This window comes from Schistocerca cancellata, chromosome 1 (genome assembly GCF_023864275.1).
Source record: "Schistocerca cancellata isolate TAMUIC-IGC-003103 chromosome 1, iqSchCanc2.1, whole genome shotgun sequence".
Taxonomy (NCBI): Eukaryota; Metazoa; Arthropoda; class Insecta; order Orthoptera; family Acrididae; genus Schistocerca; species Schistocerca cancellata.
In genome coordinates this window covers 900978811-901006045 of record NC_064626.1, presented here as the reverse complement: position 1 = coordinate 901006045, position 27235 = coordinate 900978811, and the positions used below count along the sequence as shown (strand labels likewise).

At 37.3% G+C, this 27235-nt stretch overlaps 1 protein-coding gene across 1 annotated transcript in view; it reads right to left on the bottom strand.

The window, feature by feature from the left end:
* LOC126190882 (nucleosome-remodeling factor subunit NURF301) overlaps positions 1–27235 on the bottom strand; it is a 289288-nt gene that overhangs the window by 190425 nt on the left and 71628 nt on the right. Inside the window, exons 11-15 of the mRNA XM_049931491.1 lie at positions 26334–26482; positions 22665–22809; positions 21744–21995; positions 15779–15963; positions 12650–13166 (exon numbers count right to left, since the gene is read on the bottom strand). Of these exons, the coding sequence (XP_049787448.1) occupies positions 12650–13166; positions 15779–15963; positions 21744–21995; positions 22665–22809; positions 26334–26482 (1248 nt within the window). The remainder of the gene's footprint in view (positions 1–12649; positions 13167–15778; positions 15964–21743; positions 21996–22664; positions 22810–26333; positions 26483–27235) is intronic.

The following is a 27235-nucleotide window of genomic DNA, read 5'->3' as shown; positions in this document are numbered from 1 at the left end:
AGAGCTCTGGAAAAACAAATTTCCACATCACGTTGGGGACATAGTCTGGTTCACTGACCGTTCGAAAACAGACCACAGTGTTGGGGTTGGGATATACAGAATGCAGTCAAGGCTGGAGAGTGCAATCTCTCTAGGGAAGATGACCACTGTGTTTCACGCAGAAATATCTGCTATAAAGGTCTGTGTAGAGCAGAATTTGCGGAGGTGCTACAGAGGTCGTAGCATTTTCATTTATTCAGACAGCCAAGCAGCCCTGGCAGCCTCTGCAACAAAATCAAATATCGTGGCAGAATGCCACAAGGTGCTTCTGGAGATACGGGAAAGCAATAGGGTAAACCTATTGTGGATCCCTGGTCACTCAGGGATTAGTGGTAATGAGCAAGTCGATAGGTTGGCCAGGATAGGGGCGACGACACCCTTTATTGGACTGGAGCCTGTCCTGACAATCACCAAGGCAATGATCAAAATAAAACTACGAGACTGGACAAGGAGACAGCATGTAGAGTATTGGGCTAAGGTCCAAAAGCAAAAACATGGCAAGGTATTGATGCCGAAGCCATGTTCCAAGAGAAGTCTCTCAATCCTGAACTTGAACAGGAGAGAAATGAAGCTCATGGTTGGACTATTGACAGGCAATGCGAATTTCAAAAAACACATACAATGGGGATAATAGAAGACAACCCCAAATGTAGGATGTGTGCTGTGGGCTAGGAAACCACATCACATTTGATCTTTGAATGCGAGGCATTGGAGATTAAAAGACACAGAATATTCGGATCAACCAGACCTGAAGAAATAGTGTCTAGCAAAGCCCTGGTAAACGGCCTCCTTGCACTGGTTGGCTTCACTAGACACACAGCGAACGATATATCGCACAATAAACTCTGTTTCGGTGCGAGCAGCAGCAGGCTTGACCAATGTTGTTTTTGCTTCCCTAATATAATAAAATCAAATCAAGCATTCTGATTCCAAAGATTTATTTTGTGAATTTGTGCAAGCTGTACGCAGGATTTATAATCTTGAATAAAGTTTGATGCTTCTCTAAATTTTATTTCTTGTAATTACTTTTTCTGGTGCACATGCTTCTTTTCGTGACACTGGCTTCATATTAATGCAAATGTTTTGTTATCAAATGTTCACTTTACAATGATGATTACTTCACTCAACTGACAAGATACATACAAGAACATTCCAACCATATTGCTGGGTTTTCAAAGAAGAGTGATATCTTGTAGTGAATTTCTGGTGTCTTGTTGATTATAATGTTACTTGACGCAAACTTTTCACTGTTTTTGGCAGTGTCTCCCAGGTTACAACAAAATAATCACAAAACTACATACAGCTGTACAGCTGGAATAGTATTACTGATTTTATTGATGGAAAACAGACAGGATTATTCTCTGTTGGGGATATGTGGACAAACATTTTCCAGCGTGCTTAGTGGCGCCCAAGATATGTGCAGAGTGCATTAGACTCTATGGAATATACATGTTCTGTGTTTGTTGATGGGCAACATAATACATTTGCATAGCCAAATGTATTAATATGTGTTGTGCGAATAAAGCAAAAGTTTATTTTGTCCCTTAGATAGGTGTTACTTGTCATTCAGCTACATTAATCTGCATAAACTACAACAGGTTATGGACCCAACTACTGGATTAAAGCGAAATAATAAGCTTTAAGGTGAAGTATATTTGCGCAAAAGGTGCGCGGAAGTTCGTATAAAGTTGGACTGTGTACGCTATCACAAAGAAGAAAAATAACTGTAAAATGAGTACAACACAGATAGCGCAAATAGAGCAGCTTGTAGGGTGTGAAAATTACGCGACCTGGAAATCTGCCGTTGAGATGGATTTGCACTTGGATGACTTATGGAATGTCGCAAATGGTAAATTGGCACCTACGGAATCAAGTTTTGCTACTAAGGAACGGAAGACAAAATCAAAACTAATCCTTTTGATTGATCCACTGAATTATGTTCACATAGAGAAGGCTGCGTCAGCAAAAGAAGTATGGGACTAACTGAAAAACGCATTTGAAGATGGTGGTTCAACCAGAAAAGTAGGATTACTCTGTGAGCTGACAACCACAAGATTGAATAAGTGTAAAAGAGTGGATGAATATGGGTATAAAATAATTTCAATCTCCAATCGTCTGAGGAATATTGGTTTTGAAATTGCGGATGAATGAATTGGAACTTTATTGTTAGCTGGACTACCAGAGAAATATTCGACAATGATTATGGGTTTAGAAAGTTCGGGAATACGCATTACAGTGGATAGTGTTAAAGTAAAGAGTCTACCGGATGTGTAAAATGAACCAGATTCTAATGCTTCAGAAAAAGAAACAGTGTCGGCTTTATACTCTAAGTACAAGAAGAAGAAGCCAGTAAGATGTTTCAGATGCCAGAAAATTGGACATATTGCTTCACAGTATAACGAAAAGTTAAGCATAAAAGAAAAGAAGCCTGTTAATTCTAGTATTCCTGAGAGAAAGACTACCCCTAAAGGTAAGGCATTTTCTACTGTCTACAGGAAAATTAAAGAGACCTTTGGAGAAAAGAGAACCACTTGTATGAATGTCAAGAGCTCAGATGGAAACCCAGTTCTAAGCAAAGAAGGGAAAGCAGAAAGGTGGAGGGTCAGGGTGTATACGTGGACAAGGAAAAAAAATTCCCGGATTTCCCACTTAAAAATATACTTTCTCCTGAGTGAAAACACACTTTTTCCGTGTTAAGTGACATATTTTCCCTGCAAAACTTATCAATCCTTTGAATGGTTATGATTTTTAAACACGGGCGTTGAATTTCCCGGCACTTTAGGAAACGAAACTCAAGGAAAAAGACATGTTTTGGAAATATCTTTGATGTGCAGCAACATCAATGCTGCGTATTTTTGTATTACGAAAGTATACATTGGAATTCCACCAAACACCACATGTTACTTTCCGAATCATTGAAATCGAGATGGCGATGCGTTTCTGTAAGCCAGCCATAGCTCATGTCACATGATCTCGGCAGCTGATGACAGCTGATATTCAGAGCATAGGACACGTGATGTATCAGTCAACAGCAACATCTCTGTTAAGTAGCACGAACACACAAACAGGGAAAGTTAATAGTTTAAATTAATATTCATAGTGTTGCTACCAGAAAAGCAAAGCTTCAACAAATAATATTGGTATCTAAGGTAAATAAGCTCCAAGAGAAGCTAAGCTTTGGCATAATTATAATATTGATCTTTTTTGCACGTCTTACACTTTAAGATATGTAACACAAATGTGCCAGTAAAATTTTTAATAGTGACATGAAAGTCTGATCAGGGTTCGAAATTCTTCTAAATGGCTCCACATCAAAGAGTTGATTTTTAAATGAGAGTCAAACGCTCTGTGATTTAAGGAATTCATGGTACATTCTTGCACATACGTCAACTTACGTAAAAGGATATTTACTTTGAAAGTAACGCCTTTCTAACCACCATTCGCAATATTTTCCCGCGACTTGTTAGAAATAGGTTCGTTTCAGCAGTTGCCAGAGAGTGCAGATAACAGGCGACACCGCGCTTGCGCAGCTACCATGACGTAGGAAACCCATATGTACGTACGTGTAATACACTGAAAAGCTTAATATCAGGTTGAGGTCTACTCCATTGGGAATCTGGACATAGGGATGTGCACTTTAAGTATGCACTTTAAATGTGCGCATTTTAGTATGGTTCACGAAATTCTGATCCTCTTGGAGTATCCTCTGATGTCTTGTTTCTTTCATGACATAATGTATTATCTTCCAGCGTGGTTTTCAGGATTTAAATTTTCTTGGAGCACCAATAATGTATTACATCATGTTTGGTTCTTTATTATGGCATAATGCCAAACGTGCTAGAAGATGAAAACGTGCACTTTAAATGCAGCGAACACTTGAAACTAGCCAGTACTGTGAAATTAAACATTTCGTTTCAAATACATTGACTGCCTCTGCAGAAAAGGTTAATAAAAGTCAAATTTCTTTAGTAAACAGACAAAAATAACTTCAATGTCAGAAAGGTGGGAATAAAATAAAATAAAATCTGAAATTAATAACACATTTTAGCCTTCCTTAATTATGTGAATGTATTTTAATTCACTTGATAGCTCCCGGCCACAGATATCCGTTTTGTTTTCATTTGACGTGACAGTAAATGAAGGAGAAACAGCAAAATCACTAAATGTAAACACGGGTCACATGGAGCCTACCCACTATAACTCAGACTGCTCTGTGCATCAGCCCCAGATCTACGATATTTGCTAACCCCAGGTCAATACTAAAAAAAATTGAATTTGCAAAAATATGTTCATATTGTAGCGCACATCTTTCTGAAAAGTCTGAAACATAAAACATATATGTTTGAGGACATGTAAGACATGTTGTTTGGTTGTAAGTGTGCCAAAGTGCAGTACCACATCTCCTCAGACAGCATTCTTCTATCGCATGTCACTATATTTCGCTCTGTGGTATTGAAACGTGTATATTTTGTAATGGATGCCATCAAACTATATTCAGGACAGTGGAAATTGAAATGTCCTGTGGTGCCTCTCCTGCTCCCAGTCAACCGGTTATCGCAATTAATAGTGAATGGGATTATTGGTAATCGGGAGAAGAAGAACTCTTCACAAAATTTGCACTCTTTATTGCCTATTAGCTAATACCTTGCTGTTTTGTGTGACATAAAGTTAAATATAGGATACATAAAACCAATAAAGACAAGAAGCAAACAAGAAAGTACACATTTCTCAATTCTTAACTCCTAGCATTTTTTTCTCTCTAATCTTGCTACAGCTTTACATGGCGTGCTTTCCTTTCTGCGAAAGAATCTATTACCTCATCAAAGTTCATTGAACGTTTTGCTACATGAAAAATCGAAATGTCATTACCTTATACTGAAAAAGCTGTTAATACAAATAATACCCAAGACTGGTGTGGTTTCTCGATCTGATTACAACACACATCTAATAAACAAGACTGTTTTGGCACAGATGGTCATTTTTATAACATGACAAAATATAATTCACGAAGTACCAATATCAAATGCCTATTAGACCTACTACAAGCAAAAAGCTTTATGTTAGAAAATAGTTTCACATTTCATTCATATGCACCAGTGTCTCAAGCATGAAATCGAAAAGTAGTATTACGAAATTTTTATATAAATTTGGAACTGTGTTATTCTTCCATAATATGCGTGATGTCCCCGTTTCTTCTCCTTCCTCATCCTAACAAACAATCTTGTCATCACCAGTTCTGTAGCTATTCCTGCCGTTGTCAAAATTTGTTTGCCGATTAACTTCTAACCCTGGCAGAATCCCAGGTTTATTCTCCAGTTAAGCACTGTTACATGTTAGTACAACACGTTTTCCACGTTACTTCTAGACTGTAACTTAAGCGGCTGACAACTGGTCCTTACTAGTGTAGCGATCTGGTCAAAAATTTTCTGTCAAAATTTCATTTTCTTGGATACACCGAGTAGATAATACGTAATTTTTCTCACCTGTTATTCCTGTTAGTCGTTTATTTCCATTCTGGTAGTCTGAATCTATGGATTTCACTAATAACTATAACAACGCTGATCATTCGCAAACCCAATCAACCACATAATCAGACAGCGATTGTTATTCATCCGTTCGGCTTTACTCCGCTCAGCTCGTATTGCCCCATCCCCTTTTGTCTGCAGAAAGTTTATTTCTAGATGCGACAATGATTCTCCTGGCAGACACATCACATACACTATGCACGCATTCAAAAATCAACTTAGGATTCATTCAGAAATCAACTTAAAAGGTGTTCAAAAATGTTCAAAAATCAACAGGGATGTGTTTCACAGCCACATTCCTGTAGCTAGAAGTGGAAGAATCTACTACTCAAACGCGACTCAACTTCGCATGCGCACGAGTCCGCTCGTTACTGCTAAAACAAATCAAATGTATACAGTTGTGACTTCACACTCATCGGAGGTAATTTGTTGTTATGAAGCATTGCACAGTCTTCCTAAAGCCTTTGACACATTTTGCTGTTGGCACACGCTTGCATGAGCACTGTGTGTCGTCATTCTATATGGTGCATTTCCTTTGCAATTTATTTTCATATTTTTTTCCTCTCGTTTATGTTTTATTGCTGAAGTGTTATTCTGCAATAGCGGGATACAGTAATATCCTTTGTTAGAGAATCGCTTCTTACCATTCAAAAATACAAAAATTTAACAAAAAACTAAAACAATGAAAAATTCCCAGAATTCTAAAAAATTCCCGGGTTTTTCAGCGTTTTCTCCCAGATGAAAAAATTCCCGGGTTTTTCCCGGATCTCCCGGTTGTCCTGGGTTGTATACTCCCTGAGAGTCTACACAAAGGCGATGTACTTGAGGGCAATATTATGGAAATGGAAGAGGATGTAGATGAAGATGAAATGGGAGATATGATACTGCGTGAAGAATCGAAACAAGGCCCCAGGAGTAGACAACATTCCATTAGAACTACTGACAGCCTTGGGAGAGCCAGTCCTGACAAAACTCTACCATCTGTGAGCAAGATGTATGAGACAGGCGAAATACCCTCAGACTTCAAGAAGAATATAATAATTCCAATCTCAAAGAAAGCAGGTGTTGACAGATGTGAAAATTACTGAACTATCACGGCTGCAAAAATACTAACGCGAATTCTTTGTAGATGAATGGAAAATCTCGTAGAAGCTGACCTCAGGGAAGATCAGTTTGGATTCCGTAGAAATATTGGAACACGTGAGGCAATACTGACCGTACGAATTATCTTAAAAGATAGATTAAGGAAAGGCAAACCTATGTTTCTAGCATTTGTAGACTTAGAGAAAGCTTTTGACAATGTTGACTGGAATACGCTCTTTCAAATTCGAATTTTGAAGGTGGCAGGGGTAAAATACAGGGAGTGAAAGGCTATTTACATTTTGTACAGAAACCAGGTGGTAGTTATAAGAGTCGACGGACATGAAAGGGAAGTAGTGGTTGGGAAGGGAGTGAGACAGGCTTGTAGCCTCTCCCCAATGTTATTCAATCTGTATATTGAGCAAGCAATGAAGGAAACAAAAGAAAAATTCAGAGTAGGTATTAAAATCCATGGAGAAGAAATAAAAACTTTGAGGTTCACCAATGATATTGTAATCCGGTAAGAGACAGCAAAGGACCTGGAAGAGCAGCTGAACGGAATGGACAGTGTTTAGAAAGGAGGATATAAGATGAACAGCAACAAAAGTAAAACGAGGATAACGGAATATAGTCAAATTAAGTTGGGTGATGCTGAGGGAATTAGATTAGGAAATGAAACACTTAAAGTAGTAAAGGAGTTTTGCTATTTGGGGAGCTAAATAACTAATGATGGTTGAAGTAGAGAGGATATAAAATGCAGACTGGCAATGGCAAGGAAAGCGTTTCTGAAGAAGAGAAATTTGTTAACATCGAATATAGATTTAAGCTTCAGGAAGTCGTTTCTGAAAGTATTTGTATGGAGTGTAGCCATGTATGGAAGTGAAACATGGATGATATACAGTTTGGACAAGACAAGAATAGAAGCTTTCGAAATGTGGTGCTACAGAAGAATGCTGAAGATTAGACGGGTCGATCACATACCTAATGAGGAGGTATTGAATAGAATTGGGGAGAAGAGGAGTTTGTGGCACTACTTGACTAGAAGAAGGGATCGGTTGGTAGGACATGTTCTAAGGCATCAAGGGATCACCAATTTAGTATTGGAGAGCAGCGTGGAGGGTAAAAATCGTAGAGGGAGACCAAGAGATGAATACACTAAACGATTCAGAAGGATGTAAGTTGCAATAGGTACTGGGAGATGAAGAAGCTTGCACAGGATAGAGTAGCAAGGAGAGCTGCATCAAACTAGTCTCAGGACTGAAGACCACAACAACAACAACAATGAAGTGAGTGGCGATTACGCAGAATGGTTCCTAGATTGAGGAATATCTGTGCACATTACCAAAGCTCCAACAGGTCTGTATGATGTTCAGTCAAGGACTGACATTGGAATTTGCACATTTGAGAGATCTAAATTAAGGTGTGAACACGCTGGAAAAGTGGATCTTAATTTGCCTGTGAATGGGGAAAAGGAAATTGTTACTGCTCATGATGTACATTATGTAATGAATATTGCAACTAATTTGCTGTCAATAAGCAAAACAGTAAAGAAGGGTAATAAAGTTAAGCAAAACAGTAAAGAAGGGTAATAAAGTTATCTACGGTACAGAGGAAGGCAAAGTGATAAGACTCTGGTGGTGATGATGTAGCTACTGCAAGTAATGTAAGAGGTATTTACAAAGTGAATATAGTTCAAAATGATACAGCAATGCAATCAAGCATAGTGCTGAAACAGAGATGGAAACTGAAACAGAGGAAGATGAGAATAAAGAGGAAGCTGATATGTTAGCCGAGAATCAATCTGAGGAAGAAGATTCAACAGAGGAAGTCAGCTTAAAGTGGTCTTCATGTAAAGCAAAACTAAAAGAATATCCAGAGTATGAAATGTATGCAGCCCAAACAATCAACAATGAACCAATCACAGTTGATGAAGCTGTAGTAAGTTCAAATGCCCAAGATTGGAAAAAGGTTATTAAAAGGAGCTGCAATCTTTTGCAGATAATGATACATATGAATGGGTTGACATGCCTGAAAATAAAAAGCCACTAAGAGCAAGATGTGTGTTTAATATTCAAAATCTTGACGAGTGCAATACCAAAATTAAAAGCCAGATTGGTAGGTTAAAGGACATTCCCAGAAAGAAGGAATAGATTACCATGAAACTCTCTCACCAATGGTGAAGTATTCATCATTAAGATACCTTTTAGCTCTTGCAGTACTGGAAGACTTATTAATTCATCAAATGGATGTGAAAACAGCCTACCTGACTGGAAGGCTGGAAGAGGAAATATATGTGATTCCACCTGATGTAGTTAAATGACCTTATCAAGGGAAAAGGAGGATTTGGCACTTGAAGAAAGGCATATATGGATTAATGCAAAGTGGCCATTACTGGAATAAATGTTTGCATAAAACTTTGATAAAACTAGGCTTGTTATCAACAACGGTAGATCCAAGTATGTATCATAAAAGAAGCAATGAAGAAATTGCAATCAAGGCCATATGGGCAGACGAGTTTTTTATTTTAATCAATAGTGAAAGCCAGATGGACTTTTTAAAAAACAGTTACGGTCAGAATTTAATATACATGATTTAGGGGAACTTAACCAATACTTAGCCGTGAAGATTCTAAGAAGTGCCAACTGAGAAGAATTATGGATTGATCAATCTCTGTACACAATGAAAAGTTTAGAAAAGTTCAATATGGAAAATTGTAAACCTATTTCTACTCCTATGGAAAATAATGCAAAACTGCTAATAACTGATTATGGCAAGAAATGTAAGGAAAGTGTACCCTATTTGGAAGATGTAGGAAGACTACTGTACTTAGCACAGACTTCCAGACCAGACACTGCATTTGCCACAAATGCTGCACGCAAGTTTTGCAGTGATCCTAGAGAAAAGCACTGGATGGCAGTCAAGAGAATAGTCAGATATTTAAATGGAACTGCTGATTACAAGTTAAAATATTCTAAAACTGTAAATGTAAATTTGAAAGGATACAGTGATGCAGACTGGGGAAATGAGCTGGAAAGCAGACACTCCATCACTGGAAGTTGTTTTAGACTAATGGGAAGATTGATATCATGGTCATTTAAGAGACAAAGAATGTTGCTTTGAGTGTTGTAGAAACTGAATATATAGCCTTGTCCTCCACTATCCAAGAAGCTCTTTGGTTCCGTACACTGATGAATGAAATAGAATCTCATCCAACATTAAAGCCAACTGTGGTGTTTTGTGACTATATGGGAGCTATTAAACTTGCAAAAAATAATGTCATCAGTCTAAGATCCAAACATATTGACATAAGGCATCACTTTATAAGACATCATGTGGAACAGGGAAATACAATCCTCAGTTATCTATGCCTAGAAGAAATGTCATCTGATCTCCTCACCAAGCCTCTCAGTAAGGACAAATTTCAAAAGCTGTTGAAGCATTATGGTTTAACCTGGGATGTATACTGTTGAGTATCTGAAAAATATTTGTTCAAGGGGGAGTGTTGGGGATATGTGAACAAACATTTTCCAGCATGCATAGGGGCACACAAGATATGATGTGCAGAGTGCAATAGACTCTGTGGAATATACATGTTTCGTGCTTGTTGATGGACAACGTAATATATTTGCGTAGCCAAATGTATTAATATGTGTTGTGCGAATAAAACAAAAGTTTATTTTGTCCCTTAAATAATTGTTACTTGCCATTTAGCTGCATTAATCTGCATAAACTACAACATTCTCATGATCCTTCGTGGTTAAGTCTCCAGAGACGATTTCCACACGGGCAGTCTGTTTGGGCATTCTACATTAACAACAACAATTCTCATAGCAAATTTAACATGACTGACACTAAAACATTGTGCACATTCTGCTACGACAATGGAGTTAATGCATGTGATGCCTTGTATTACTTGCACGACATTAACAAACACTTCAATCAAGCAGTTTACGTGAGATCTTCCCATTGGAGGAACAATTTTAGAACCTCCTACTATTTGTGTGAAAAATGTACATATTACAATTTGTGCACTAATCAAGCTATGACTTTAAACCAACAACCAGTGTTTGTCCCTCATCGTGGAACTGGAACTCCCGATTGACCACATCGAAATAATTATGCTTATTGGAGATATAAATTAGCTATTACCAGCTAAAATCTGATTGGCTGCCTACATCTTTGTTGCAACTGGTCGTCATGAATTCCCAGCATTCAATGGTCATTGCCAACATCAGCACACCACACCTCTGCTGCCGTAAGCAAAAAATTACTGAAAGATGCAAATGAAGCTGAAACTGTTAAAGAGCAAGGTGGATTACAATACTTGTTCCTATACCACTCCTGATGCCACTATCATTTTTTTTCCCTTTTCTGATATCTGTTCATTGTAATGCATATACTATACTTACCATATTAAATTTCCCAATTCTTAACTCATGCAGTAGTCCACTAAATTTTATTTTCCACAGTATAACTTGCTGTCTACTGATGACAATAATGCAAAAAGTCCATTTTGAAATAATTTAGTTAAAGAAATATTCTAAATTTTCGATACCTCTAAACTAGGTGTACCTCAAAATTCCACCTGCTAAAAATTGTTTATTCTAGATTAACATAGCTTGTTTTAAACCTCTCATTCTCCTTTGTTGAATAAATGTTTCACTTTTTCTAAAATCTTAACATTTCAAAAGTTATTTTTTTCCAGGATATTCCAGTCTATGAAGAATTTTTTTTTTTTTTTTCAAAAGTCAGTGTCATAGTTTAGTAGCCTTCATTTTTCTGTTTCCAAAAATGTATACTGTTACTTACATAACATACGTTTGTCAATTATTCTAACTAGAAAACTTCACTTTCTCAGAAATTCTTGGCCAGCTTGGGGAATCCTCATGCACATTACAACTTCCCTCTCATAAAGTAGTACCTATTATTTTGTCATTTTCCAATTATACAGTTTTTGGTTACATGACTTTACTTCAGCGAATATTGTGTGTGCATATTTTTTCCTGTTTCTGGCCTTTATTTCAATGTCTAAAATGTAATATTGTTGTATTTCGCCAATCTGTAATATCTGTAATTTCTGTAATATGGGTTCTTATAAATATGTCATCTCACAAAAAGCCACAGTCAGAAGAAGGGAAGCATTCTAGTTTTACTGAGTCTGTAACAAGCATCCAACATGTAAAATTCTAGAGTCAATGGCCAATCGCTAAAAGATGAAAATCTATATCAGTAAGTCAATCATCTATGTCAGTTTTGTGAGAAGATTTTGTCAAATCATTTGTAGAATGTGTAACTTATAGATCTCTATAGTGAAAGCTCGATTGTAATAATAAGCAATTTTTTTAATAACAAGATTGATCAGGGAAAAAGAAAAGCAACAATGGTGTTGTGTCACACCATTTTGAATTGTCTGAATAACCTAGCAATTATTGGGAAAAGCCTTGATTGGTGGATTTTAACGAGACTAAAGAGGCTCCAAACTGGTTAGTAACGTTACAAAACCTGTCAAGAACTGCACCTTATCTTCAGTACTGAAGATAATCATGGTGTTCTTTGCTCGTTATCTCTCAAAATTTTGTTTCATTAACTTTAGCATACAGCTATCCATGCTTTTAACTGGTGATAATTATGTCATATAACAATAAAATTTGATTACATATGAGAGGTAGAGAATATTTTACATTCTTTCAGAAGTTTCTGACTATCTTCTTTTAAAGGCTAAATTCAAAGTACAGTCACTGAAAGGTATATGAAGGCATGATCTGATCAATACGCAAGAATCTACGAGTTCCCTACATTTTTTATGTCTTATTTCTTCCAAATTATCTATCATTCATAATTTTCCAAATTTCTTCAATTCTAGTAGATAAAATGAGTAACACACCTACCTTCACCACAAACTAAGAAACAAAGGATCTGACCATCATACTTCCAACTTTTAAATAAATTAAAATGGATTGAAAATTATTAATAATAAATAACCTCTCAATTTTTTGAATACTTACCTTCGTTGTATACAGTGGAATCATCTGAATTTTTTATTTTCTGAGCAGGCAATGTGGATCCATTGTTCAATGCACCAGAAACACTGTTGTTATTGGTATGACTGTTCGCTTTCTTCAGTAGCAGCAGTAACTCCTTGCGAACTCTTGCTTTTTGTTGACAAATAGGTGAATAGCAACTGCTTACTCCTGTTGTTGCAGCCTGTTTATTATCGTTTTCATTGCAACTAAGAGAATAGCACTTCAAACTTTTACCAAGACGAGCCAACTTTGAGTACTGTTGCCGAATGCCACTCACTTTCTTAGAAATAGTGTTCAAAATATCCTTGCTGAAAAATGAAGTTTGTGAGTTGTTTGACACACACAGTTTGCCAAGCACCATAGAAGGCAGAAGATGATCCACACCACTCTCACTTTCTGCATCACTCGCATCATTCTCAATATCTACATCACCCTCTGCATCTGATGACTTAGATGTATCACCATTCACACCTACTTTTACTGATCCTTTTGATGCTTGCTGGAAAAAAGAGAGGGAGAGAAAAAAGCATAAGAACTCATGGAAAACAACATAGTAAATGCAACACATTATAACTGTATTAATCAACGGCTTTTCTTCTATCCTGTAACCCATAACTGCATCATTGTCATTCATTAAAAATTAATCACCTATGGTATTTTACTGTTAAATCGTTCTCCATTCTTGTAAATGAAAGGACTATCATATCAAACATAATAAGAAATTATTATCTACAGTGACATTACATAATTTTCAGTCATTCTGACAGTACAAATATTTCATTAGTGAAGCTCAAGAAAATTTAATCTAGACCACACATTTTATAAAAAATGTGAAGACAATCATTTGCCTGTACAATTCAAACTGTGGGTGATGTACAGGTACATTTCACACTAAGTTTGAAAGCTACAGCAATTCTCTAATCCGATGGAGCCTGGGCTCCATCCATTATTCTACCGCATGTGAATGGTTGCCTTCTCTCATTATTTTGTTTGTTGATTCTTACGAACAACAGGGTGCATACACGGGTAGGGAAAAAAAAAATCTCGGATTTTTCCCAGATTTCTTGGTTACAAATACACTTTTTCCCAGGTGAAAGTACGCTTTTTCCCTGCTGAAAATTCAATTTTCCCTGGTGAAAATTCACTTTTTTCCTCATGAAAGGCCATTTTTTCTGTGTTAAGGGACAATATATTTTTCCTCGAAGCTGTGAAACTTCTAAATCCTTTGAATAGTGAAGGTTTTATACACTCACATAAAACTTCCCAGCACTTTAGGAAACTAAAGCCAGAAAAAAATATGTTTTGTAAAGATGTTTGATGCACAGAAACATTTACACTGCATATTTTTGTACTAGGAAAGCATAAACACAAATTCCACCAAATATAGATAATAGCTTCCAAAGCATTGAAATTTAGATTGCGTCACACTTTTGTCAGCCAATTACAGTTCATGTCACGTGATCTCGTCAGCCAATGACAGAACGTATTCAGAGCATAGGACATGTGATGTAGTCAACCAATAGCAACATCATTGTTAAGTAGCACAAATGCACAAACAAGAAAAGCTAATGGTTTAAATTAATATGCACACATATAGCTACAATAAAAGCTAAGCTTTCAAATATGATATCGATCATCAAAATGTTTAAGAGGAGTGGATAAGGAGGATCCTAAGAACACAGCTTAAATTGCAGCAGCTGAAAACTTCTGATGAGCACAATTATAAATTTCACTGCTGTGCACCAAACATTTCTTAGATGACCTGGGTGCGCACATGTTCCATCTTTTCATAGAAAAGCCAATTACATGTGTAATTGCTCAAGAATTGACTTCACGCTGTTTTTTAAGGATAATTATACTTTTTCCCATCACTACTACATAATTTGTAATCTATGAAAGAACAAAAATAAATATGACCAACTAACTTCGAAACCTGAATTTTTTTTTGGTGTTACCCTTTACGACATATCAAACACAAATGTACCAGTAAAATTTTAAGTAATAGCATAAACGTCTGGTCTTTTGGGCCATAAGTTTTCCTATGTGCTTTGTCCTCAGTTTTAAGTTTTGAATGGGAGTATAATGCTCCATGATTTAAGTAATTCATCACACATTCTCACAGATAACATAATTCATCTTGCATAAAAGGAAATTTACTTTTAAAGTAACACTTCTCAAACCACCGTTCGCAACATTTTTCTGTGACCTGTTAGAAATGTAAAAAGTTGTGATGTCACACTCATTGAAACGAGGTCCACAAGAAGGACTCATTGCAAGTAGTATGTTGTTATGAAGTATTGCATAGTCTTTGACACATTTTGCTGTTGGCAGACGCTTGTGTCTGCACTGTGTGTTCCTGTTATAAATGGCACATTTTCTTCTCAACTGAACCTGCATTTGTTGTTATTCTCTCATTTATCTTTCTATTGGTGCAGTATTATTCTGCAGCAGCAGGCTAAAGTAAAATTCTTTGTTAGAGTATCAATTCTTACTAGTCAAAATTACAAAAATTTGACTGAAAACTAAAACAATTAAAAATTTCTGGAATTCCAAAAATGCCTAAATTTTTCCTGGGTGAAAAAAATCCCGGGTTTTTTCTAGATTTCCCGCTTGTCTCTGGACATATACACCCTGAACAAGTACTTTCCATCACCGTACAAGGACTGAGTTGGTGACTGCTGCATATAGGTCAAATTTTTGAACATTATAAAGAGCAAATGCACTATTTGCTAGACTAAAACTGATTCAGTATGAATGTATTTAGCCAATTTCATATTGGTGCCACAGTTTCGAAATATGCATGCAATAATAATATTATCTCCTCAAACCACCACCATAAGTATATGGAATTTCATGAATGAAGAAGTGTAGGAATTTGCATGCTTTGTTAACTCAGAAAATCCACACATGGCATGATGAATGGGAAGCCACACAGCTGTAGTAATTATTGTTCCCCAACATTATGACAGCATATTAATAGAAAATGATAGCATCCTTTGTTTAACAGTAGAAGAACATGCTATGTGTAATTCAGATATTGCACTGTTTTGAAACTTCGGGTACACAAAACAAATTTCAATAAATGCTGAAATAATCTGTTTAAAAACTTACATTCTGGGCCAGCTTCCTTTCTTCCAGTATTTTCAAATGTGTTCTTCTGCTTAGAAATTCATCTAATCTTGATTTCCTTGCAATTTTTGGGTAATATAGTCGTCCAGGAGATGTCAGTGCCTTTGTAATATTTATTTCTTCAAACTTTGTAATTGGTGGGAAAACCTTTAGGTTTTTTAATGCAACTAAAATATATAAAAAAGATTCTGTTAAATAACAGAACAAGTTTTTGCAGCTTTTTTCACCAAGACAGTATAATATTAAAATGTCTAAATCATTTTTTTTTTTCATTTCCAGTAACAAAACTGGAATCAGACAGCTAAAAATTATATCTGCTCGATCAATGCTTCACATATAATCACCACTTCTCCCTCTTTCAAATCAAACATATGCTACAGCGTTCCTTCTAGTAACTAATGTACTGAAATGTTGTTCTTTTAGCAATCTTAATCTGTAGCTGTTGCATATTAAATAATCATCATTACATGTCATACAAAATGCAACAAATACTTAAAATACAAAAAACAAAAAAATACATGCAATTAATTAATTGAGCTATTCGGATCTTAGTATGTTTCATGTTCAACAAACATGGCACACTGAAAATAGTATTATGACAAATCTAATACATGCAGTTAAACAAGGGAAGGAGAATTCCTAACACTTTTAATACCACATACTTCGCAATAGTGACTTGCAGTTTTACATCAAGTTGTAGCTCTCTACAAACTTTGTAACTAGGAATACAAGATAATTCATCATAGGCAAAGATATTTCTACACTAATCCAAACATTGCAAAACATGCAGACAGACCTTTGTTTGAATTATTTATAATATTATTAACAAATAAGCACAACTCATTAAGAACTAACTGTTATGCTGGCATGAGTAAATGCTGCAATGGTTTTCCAGGTCTTAACCCATCCCCAGCTCCATAAAATCTGCTGTGACAGTACTTTATCACACCCAACCCTTTGGCATTTTACTACCTCGTTGGACTCTGATATCAAGGTCAAGATGAACATACTAGTACTGGCCGTAAACAGCAGTTTGGTTTCATGTCCACACTGCGGGCAGCACTGACCTTGCGACAGTTGGCAAGACCCTCTGGCAACATAAGTTAGGAGGAAAGTGTGAGCATTTTTCTCCTCCAGTTGTGTTGATGTTTCCAAAATTTTACAGTTGATAGCGTTATTTTTGCATGTGGATACTCATTTACTCTTGGTTTGCTGTTGTGACTTTGCTTTTATGCAGTTGATAATTCTTAAGCTTTCACATTTTGGATTACTCTCTGTTTGTCTTTCAGAATTGTGTACTGTCTTCAACATCTACTTTATGGCCACTCCAGTTTCTCAGAAACCAACTAGTGGCATTCCCACATCTGGTCGCACATTACTAAAGTGGCTACGAAGCCGACTCTCACGTGTGAATAAACTTGTAATGATGGATCATAAGTTTCTGGCATTTTGGCAGTGTCAAATAACACTGCAGGAACAACAAGAAGAACATATGCTACTGCAATGACAACAGCAGAAGCAGATGCAGGAATAGCTTAACCAATGCACAGCTAATCTGAAACATGGGCCTACAGCTGGCAGAACAAGGACATACAGGGGAGCCTTTGCATCCACCACACCAGTCACTGTGCTTCATGAAACCTAGAAAGGTGCAAAAACTACCTGCTTTATGCTGTGTCGCAAGGTACGAAACATACCAGATCTCGCAATCCAGAGCACTTTGTTACTCAGCAGTAACAGCAGGAGTAGTAGCAGCAGTAGTAGTAGTAGTAGTAGTAGCAGTAGTTGTAGTTTGTATAAGATTGCGCAAAAGCTGCATCTGCGCATAGGCCCTACAGCATCAGAATTTAATGAATAGTGCAGTATGCTGAGTGATCATTTCTGCCACCAAGTGCATAAAGTGGTTGCGAGATTACATTTTCAGCAATATGGAAATGTAGAGACTAGTCTTGTGTTTCCTGAACAGCAGATTTGCAAGGGCTTGCCGAGATGTGCAAGTTTGAATGTAGTAACTGTGATGTCTCAAATGCTGATTCTTTAATCACAGAGGTAGTTGTAAGGTTAGCACCAGACAAAGAGGTCCAGACTAGAGCTTTGAAATCATCCAACCCTAAGTTAAGCACAATTTCAAGTATTGCCGGAAGTCAGAGATGTCCGCATCAGCTCTCATGTTGTTGGTAAATAGCTAAGCTTTCTGCCACACTTCAACAAATCAGTCACCTGGATGACACTAAAGACATAACTTGTGACCAGGAAACCTATCGGCATGTGGCCTCCCCTCTTCTGCATAAGCTACACAGTCACATTATTGCTCCCAAGTAGATTTCGAAAGACTTGATAAACAGAAACAACTATACCAGGCATCTAGAAGTAGCTCAAGTTGTAGCTTAAGTTCCTTATGAAATATGAAACATTCCCCAATTGTGACAAACATTTCAGCTGTGAAGAGATTACAGATAGTCAGCATTCCCTTTTGTTCCTGCGGCAGATCATAGAGGATGCCCCACCTCAGCATCAGGTTTGTCCCCACTGATGTTTAAGTCTTGTCCAGACTGTTTAACACATCATGAACATTGCCAGTGTCCACTGCCCTTTTCTTTTTAAAAACATGTGTCTCAAGTGTGGGCACTTGTGGCAATAGGGTGCCAGAGCAGGAGAACAATGTGCCGGTGTTCGCCAATACATTATGGGTGGCAGAACCCAACCAAGCATCGGTTTTTAATTTAACTCCAGTATTGGCAGAACAACTAAGTGCCTAATAATCCCTTCACTGAGCTGAATATCAACAGTATTAAAATCCAGTTCCAGGTTGATGTGAAGCCAGTAGTTTCTTTGATTGACCAGGAAACCTATCGGCATTTGGCTTCCCCTCTTCTGCATCAGTTGCATAGTCACATTATTTCATAAAACTTGCAAAAAATTCCTTTGGAACGGTAAATTACTGTCTGGATAAAATATAAGAATGGATGTCATGAAACAAGGTTGGACATTGTTACCCCATCCACCCTGCAGGTCTGACCTAACTCCCTCAGACTTAAGTGTATGGGCTATTAAAGGGTAGAATTTATGGATAACATTTCTAGGATGAAAAGGAGGTGATCTGCGCAGTGAAGAAATGGTTTTGTGTACAGAACAAAGACTGGTACTGACAGGGCATACATGCCTTTGTGTCTTGTTGGAGGAAATCCATAGAGCTGGTAGGAGATCATGTGGAAAAATAGGATCTGTAGTGGAACACCATTCTTTCCTGGGACCTATAAGCTTTCAGCCACTGTTTTGGTTTAGGTGCGTTGATGACATCTTTGGCATATGGACTCACAGTGAGGCTGAACTGTTAAAATTCTGGGAATCTCTAAATAGATTAACCCAATTAAATTTCATAATGTCCTATTCCTAATCCCATGCCACTTTCCTTGAAGTTGACCTCATCCTCTCTGAAGGTCAGATACACACTTCTGTTAACATTAACCCTACCAACAAAAAATTGTACTTACATTCTGACAGTTGCCATCCTTTCCATGCCAAACATTTCTTCCCATATAGCCTTGACATTCGAGGCAAGGTATATTTTCAGATGCAGGCTCCCTACAGAAATACACAACCATTCTCACCTCAGTCTTCAACAGACGTAATTAACCCACCAGCCTAGTTCAAAAGCAGATTTCTGAGGAATTCACATCCAATCCTGGTACTGCTCAACCATTCAAAAAACAAGTTAGCAATATGCCTCTTGTCACTTACTATTATCCTTGTCTTGAATGTATTAATCAGCTACTTTGACAACACTATAACTTCCTAAAATCATGTCCTGAAGTGAGGTCCATTCTGTCCAACATTTTGCCAACAATGTGTAGTATAACTTTCACTATCCTCCCAATCTTCGCAATATCCTTGTAAGATGCTATACTCCTTCTGCATCAATTTCCCTACGCTACGGCCCCTACCCCTGTGGCCATCACTACCATAAGACTTGCCCTATGCTCCCCGCTACAGCTACCTGTGCCAGCCCTGTAACTGGCAAAATATGTGCTATCAAAGGGAAAGCCACCATTTAAAGGACATGTCGTGTGTCAGCTATTACATAAACTCTGGTCGGCATTTAACATCAGTGCGACTACCACCAAGTTATCAGTTAGGTTGAATGGATGTAGGCAGAAAGAGTATACTAGCAATATTCTGTTGCAGAGCATGCTCTACAACATGAAAATTGTGACCACGATGCCTGTTTCACCACACATACCATCTGGATTCTTCCCCCAGACACCAGTTTCTCAGAACTCCGCAGATGGGAACTAGCATTACATGTCCTTGCTTATCATCATCCACCTGTCCTTAACTTACACTAATTTCTTCAATATCAGCATTTCTTCCCAGCAACTATTTATTTCTTCACTCCATTTTAGTTTTCTATATTTTCATGTCCTGACCTGTCAACTTTTTTCTGTCCCTCTCCTCACCTCCTCCCACCTCTACCACATACAATGCACTCAGCTTTCCGTTCGTATCACCTCGTTCATGATGTTTTGGCAGTAATTTCTTATCTTGTGTGTTACCTTACCTTCCATCTTTAAGCTCTTAGATTTTCAAAACTCGTGCTATGCAGTCCCCAACAATCAGTCTTTCCTTCTCATCCCATCTGGTAAGTCTTCCACAACCCAGGGTTCTGGACAACTTTTCCGAACTCTTCTCATTTCCTAAACCTCACCAGTCTTTTTCCTTCACCCCTCTTCCTTCCCCTTCAACCCTTCTGCGAGAAGGAGCCAGTGGCTCTAAAATCTTGCAAATTGCAATACCTTTATAAGTGTGTTCTCCTGCCACTGCTTTGTGAGTAGATTTTTTTTTATCTATCAAATCACATTATATTCTTTCATGAGTGTACATTTCAATGAGTAGCATTAATAATTGTTGGGGTAAGAAGAAGAAGAAGAAGAAGAAGAAGAAGAAGAAGCAGGAGGAGGAGGAGGAGGAGGAGGAGGAGGAGTTCGTGCATTTACTTCCTTGCATACAGAACACTAAGTGTGATCACTACCAACAGCAGTATCTGACGAAGATTATGTCAGTCACACAAAAATACATTGCACTGAAAGTGAATTATCAAATGAGCTGTATGCTTGAAAGTATACCTTCTATCAATAATGCTAAAAAAAATCCATAAATTACATGTAACGATCTCTCCGTTCATATTTTGTACTGATACATTCAAGTATTGAACATGAAAAGATCCATAAATAGTTTTTTTTATAATACAAATAATTTTCTGGTGATATTTAGTACTGCTTAAGTAGGCAATTAAGATATATACTTATATAGTACTGGTGCTGAGATGAACATATAATTTTCTGGTTTGTTGAATGGACTAACTAGAATTTACATGATGGAACAGAAATACTGATGTCAGCCGCGTGAAAGCACTGAAATAATTCAATGGCAACAAGTTAAAATTTGTGTAGGACCAGGACTCAAACCTGGATTTCCCACTTTGCAGAGGAGGCGGCCACATTAACTGTTTTGGCCATCCCGTTACACTTCCCATTGAACCCAAATTCCCGATTTGTCACATTCTACTTCTGTAGTGCTCCCTGTCCATTTTCCTCGCTGCTCATAGCATATCGCACAATTCCCTAAAGAGATCGTACTTATGGTGCATTCACACTGAAGATATGAAATGCTGTCGAGGCATATATATTACTATTATGTGATATGGTGTCTGTTCTTTAGGACATATCCAAAAAAAACAGACTCCACATATATAAAAGTAATTAGAATTTATTTACTACTGGCTGGTTCAAATTGAGCACTCCCATGTAATATATTTACATAGAAGTGGCATCACATAATATTCTCTTTTCATAAAATGACAACTCATGCAAAAATGATAAAAAAAAATGTTTTGCTTCACAGAAACTTATTTTAAATTAAGAAGCATCTGAATGATACCAAATCTCACCTCCTTTCTGTTCTTTATCTTTTTCTTCCTTTACTGGAAGCTTACTTGAATTTTCATCAGTTAGTTCAGGTTTCAATGAATTTTTAGTTTCATTTGGCTCAACTTTCACTTTCAAGGGATCACTGTTGTTGTTCCCTGCCTCATATTTTATCTTAATTCCATCCGTGACTTGTAACTGATCTTCCATACTTTTCTTCAGCAAAAATTTATACGTGTTTGGATCAACAGCCAATATTTTGATTCCTTTATCATCTAGAACAAAAATTTAACACCAAATTCTAATTTAGAAACAATGTTAAACACAAAAATGATCACAACAGCAATCAAAACTGGCATTACCCCTCAGTTTATATCAATCAGGTATAAAGCAGTGACACTTCATCCATCAAATATTTGTTTAGATGTCTTTCCTGACAGCACAAAAATGTTCATTAACATTTTCAGTCATGTCCTGCTTTCGTGTAATAAAGAGAAAAAAATGAAGAAATGGAAATGTACTAATGACTATAACACGAAATGCAGATTAGATTGAGTTTGCTATTCATCGAACAATAGCAGGCCATAAATAAATTCTGCAAAATTAAGGGGACATGGTAAAAATCATGAATAAAAAATTAAAACACTGTAAATAAAAGATAAATATCATCTAGTGTAATCTTTGCTACTATGACTTCCGCATCCTCTTAGTTGGATTCTAAGAAACCTGTTGTTATGTTACTGTAGATATTATCTAGAGGTGGATCAAAATGTACCCCTAAGTTCAAAATATGTGCACATATGCCTTTCATTATTTTTCAATATTTGTGTGTGTTCAGAAGACTGTAATAAGATTATCACTGCATTAAATGGGAGAGTGTGATAGTAATAACTTCCACTGTGCACATTCCATCATAATTCGAAAGTGTTTATAATGTGTGATACCTTGAACCTGGACCATTATCTTCTGAGGTCCTGCTCGAAGACCCATTTTATGACAGTCTTGAAGTCTATATTTACGAGTTGTTGACAGCCAAAGCCATCCCCATTGCCCATGTATTCTGTACTCTTCACCTTTTTGCTTCCACACCTGGAACAGAAAATATCTGTAATAAATATATTTCATCTTTTGCACATGCTAATTTTCCTACATACAAATTTAGCATATAGTTGCAGGCTCTTAGCACATAACAGTACAGTAAAGTAGACTTAAAAATTGGACAACATATCAAAGATTTATTTACTCCAATCTATTGCTTTTTATTGTCTTATTCTATTGTTTATTCTCACTATTTCAACTTTCCTAACTAATAATAGAACATTTATTTTAAAGTTGAATAAATGTAAAGCTCTGTTATTAATCCTCAAGTGGGCGCACCTGTGTTTAAAGTGCTCCAATCGCAAATAACATTCTTTTGTCCCATTCCATTGTTGTTTTACAATTGTGAGCCCATATTTATTTGTTCATTATTGCTTCAGCTAACACAGTAATAGGTTGAGTTGTCATATGTCCAAATGAGTAGTAGTAATATAAAATAGACAGCAAGCTAGGCGAGAAAAAATTTATGATCTGTGCAAGGAAAGATCCTGATTCTGAGCTATTAGCACAGTTCCACAATGAGACAGTTATCTACGAGATAATTAGTAATCAAGTAAATAAACGACGTGTGACTAGGGCCTCCCGTCAGGTAGACCGTTCGCCAGGTGCAAGTCTTTCGACTTGATGCCACTTCGGCGACTTGTGCATCGATGGGAATGAAATGATGATGATCAGGACAACACAACACCTAGTTCCTGAGTGAAGAAAATCTCCATCCCAGTCGAGAAACGAACCCCAGCCTATAGGATTAACATTCTGTCACACTGACCACTCAGCTAGCGGGGGCAGACAGTAATCAAGTAGGCAATTGGTAGAGGTGTGATGGAACTGCGCTGTTTAATGCTTCGAGTGTGTCATTACTGTGGGGTAACCCTTGTATGCAGCAAAAGAGTGATGCAATTAAATGTTTGTTTCATTACTGTAAATGAAAAATCGTGTGCCTGCTTGAGAGTTAAGTATGTTATACTAACACACATTTAAGTTATGAAGAAATGATTTCTCAAGGGCTAGCTAAGAAATATGGGATAGAATAGACATATAAATGTACAGGTAATAAGACAATAAAAGGAGCTTATGTGAGATATGAAGAAAATGAATATAGCTAAGGAACGATTGGTAGAGAATGTAGTGGGGAATTCCAATACAAAAGCTGAGGAGCAAAGATGAACTGAGAGACTATATCTATTACTTCTCTCATCTTTTCTCCAATGTAACTCACTTCGCTGTTAACAAGGAAAGTCAATGATATTGGAGAATAAAGAATTCCTCACACTACAGTAATGAATCTACTGAATTGAACTATCCTGGTAGACTGAAATTACAGGCCAATTTCAGAACAATATCTACTGCATATCTGGAGTGATGCTGGACTAGCAGCTACTGTTATCAAGCATGGGCACAGTCTCTGAGATACCTTTTTGGATTAATGCAGGTACTGGAACCATTTTCACACAATTTCCTTGGTGTGCGTGTCGGACTATAAGTCAGTTATTACAAAATATGAAGCTTTCTATAAATTACACTGTAACAAAATGTGTTCCTAAAGAATTCTCAAAATAATGGAAGCACGTCAAATGTGCATTGACAAATTATGTTTAATGTTGTGACAGCCTAATAGGCAAGTGGGCTCCTCATGTAACAGGCCAAAGAGCGCTATCCTACCTGCAAAGCTACAATGCTGACTTGTTTCTCATTTCTTTTCATCTTGTTCCACTGATTTATTTTCAAACTTTGGACACTGAAGTAATAAGTAGAGATTCTGATGAAATGAGACTAACTGAATTTTAATGGTTAAGGTACCTGAGTAACTCGAGGATGGGGGTTATAGTGTGTCTGCTGACAACTAGACAAACTACCCACACATGCCCCTAATGATTCAATCATCACCATGAACCAATTGCAAAGGACCCCCCCCCCCAATCCCTCTCCTGCCCATTACCCATTATAACCATAGACTGTAACAAACTAACCACATTCTTTGCCAGGCCTTCAACTGTCTACAATAATGTTCGGAAATGATCATCACACTTAGGATATCTCTCATAAAATATAGTGCTACTACAAAATCTCCTGATCCATCCCTATTCCACACCTACTCTCAGTCCTTTGCCCCACAGTTCATATCCCTTTGGAAGATTCTGGAGCAGTCCTGTCACAGGTACATTCTATTGTATCACAGACTAGACCATCTGTGAAAGCAGACATGTCATACAAGATATAATAGCTCTGTTTTTTAGGGTTTGCACAATCATTTATGTGACCATGACCATAACTAGCTGTGCCCCTGAATGAATGCCCACCATCAAACTGTGGTCAAGAGCACTTGACCCGCCAGTGGCACAGCATGCTCGACTTCAGTGGGTGGTTCACAATCTGTGGCACCTGCATGCTACCTAATAATGTTAGGTACTCTGAATCACATAGATGGGAATTGCCCTTACAACATGTCCTTTGTTCCTGCATTCTTCCTGGCCTCATACTCCATTAGCGCCTGCCCCACTCAACTCCACTCTGGCACCATACCACCCAATCCACCTCATCAATTTACACTCACACTTTACGCTCCACTGCCTCCCCCTCCCTATCCACTCTTCCACCTTATTGTATGCCACATGAAACTCTCTCAGCCTGCAACAGGGCGAGCTCGCCAGTGCCAAAGTTCCATCCCTTTCCTTTTCAGCCTCTCCCTCCCAGCCATCAGTCATCCCTCCCTCCACCTCCTTTCTCTTTTCACCCACCCCACCCAATACAACCCCCCACCTCAGTTGAGCTCCAAAGCTGAGTCATCATAGCTGTGTGTGTGGTTTTTTGTGGTAGTTACCTCTGAATGGACACTTTACAGATCAGCACTACTTTCTGTCTTGTTTATGTGTCTATCAAACACTCAACACTTCAACTATATGATGAGACATTACCAATAATTTTACAGTATTTGTATTTCACCGAGGACCTCCATACAAAATGTTAAATGGTACGTACCTAATGGGAAAACATTGATTTACATGTAAGAGCTGTAATAAATACAAAATGAAGGCTTATATATCAGTGAAATCACAACAGCTCTAGCTAATCAATTTCTTATGAATGTCAGTCATAATACAGATGCTGGTTACAATCGTAATACAAATCAACACTCATTAAATAAATTCTGATCACATATTCTATGCATGAGCTGTAGAGATAAGGGAAGGGCTAGTTAGTAACTCCAAGCAAGAATACACAAGACAAGCAGTAACAGGCATAGCTACTGAGATCATGGATCGGAATACAGATGAAGTTGTGAATTGAGGAAGATACGGCAGAACAAAGTGAATGCTTAATAACCCACCCAAGGAAATTCTCTTCAGTATTCACTCTGTGGCTTTAGCCACTATAGAACAAATCATCGATACTTATCTAGAGAAGACTAAACATCTCACTGCAACTAATATTCATAATAATCGTGAGCTTTGCACATAATGTGCTTCTAATGAGCAGTTAATTATCATGACCCACTCTGTGGTAATCATACTGACCTGGTGTTTTAAACCTAGAGTATATTTAACAAAATTGTAAGTCAGTCTGTTTCTTTCTTCTTCCTCTTCTTTATCCTTCTTGTCTTTCTTCTCCTGGCGCTTCCTTTCTTCTCGTTCAGAAGCTGTCATTCTCTGAAGTTTCACATGCCCTGAAAATTAAAAACAACGAAATAACTATTATAAAGAAACAAAAGACTTCTTATGGCTATTACATTCCCATTTGCCTGGTTAATTACAGAAATCTGCAATACTTGGCATTTTACTCTTATAACATATACTTACTTCCAAATTTTCTGCATACTGAAAAATCGTATCTTTCTTTAGACCACAAACAAAGTTTAGTGGGCATTACTAAATATTGCCAGCCAGGTTATAAATCTTTTACAGGAAATTACAGAGTCCACATGGTAATCAACACTTAAACATCACATTAAAGTTTCAATTAAGAACTAAAATAACAAAGTTCATATGTCAATGGGACTACAGAGATGAGGCAATGTATACATGAGATTTTGTTACTCTATTAGCACAGAGAAAGGGTATCATCTGAAAGCTTGGCGACAGTTTCACTCTTGTTTTACAGTTTACATGCTTGTCAACTCTTCAACTATGTGATGAGTTGTTACTTTCACACCTTCAATTATTTATGTTCCACCCAGTCAGTGAGAACAAGTTTTGAATTGTTTTGAAAAGTGTGTGCAAAGTTTCTTGGAAGTCATCATGTGCTCTCGTTCTCAAATACTGGACGAATATAGTCTGGGTAATTTCCACATCCTAAGTTATGCTACCTCAGGACATGTGTAGTCTCTAATACACTACTGGTCATTAAAACTGCTACACCACGAAGATGACATGATACAGATGCGAAATTTAACTGACAGGAAGAAGATGCTGGGAGATGC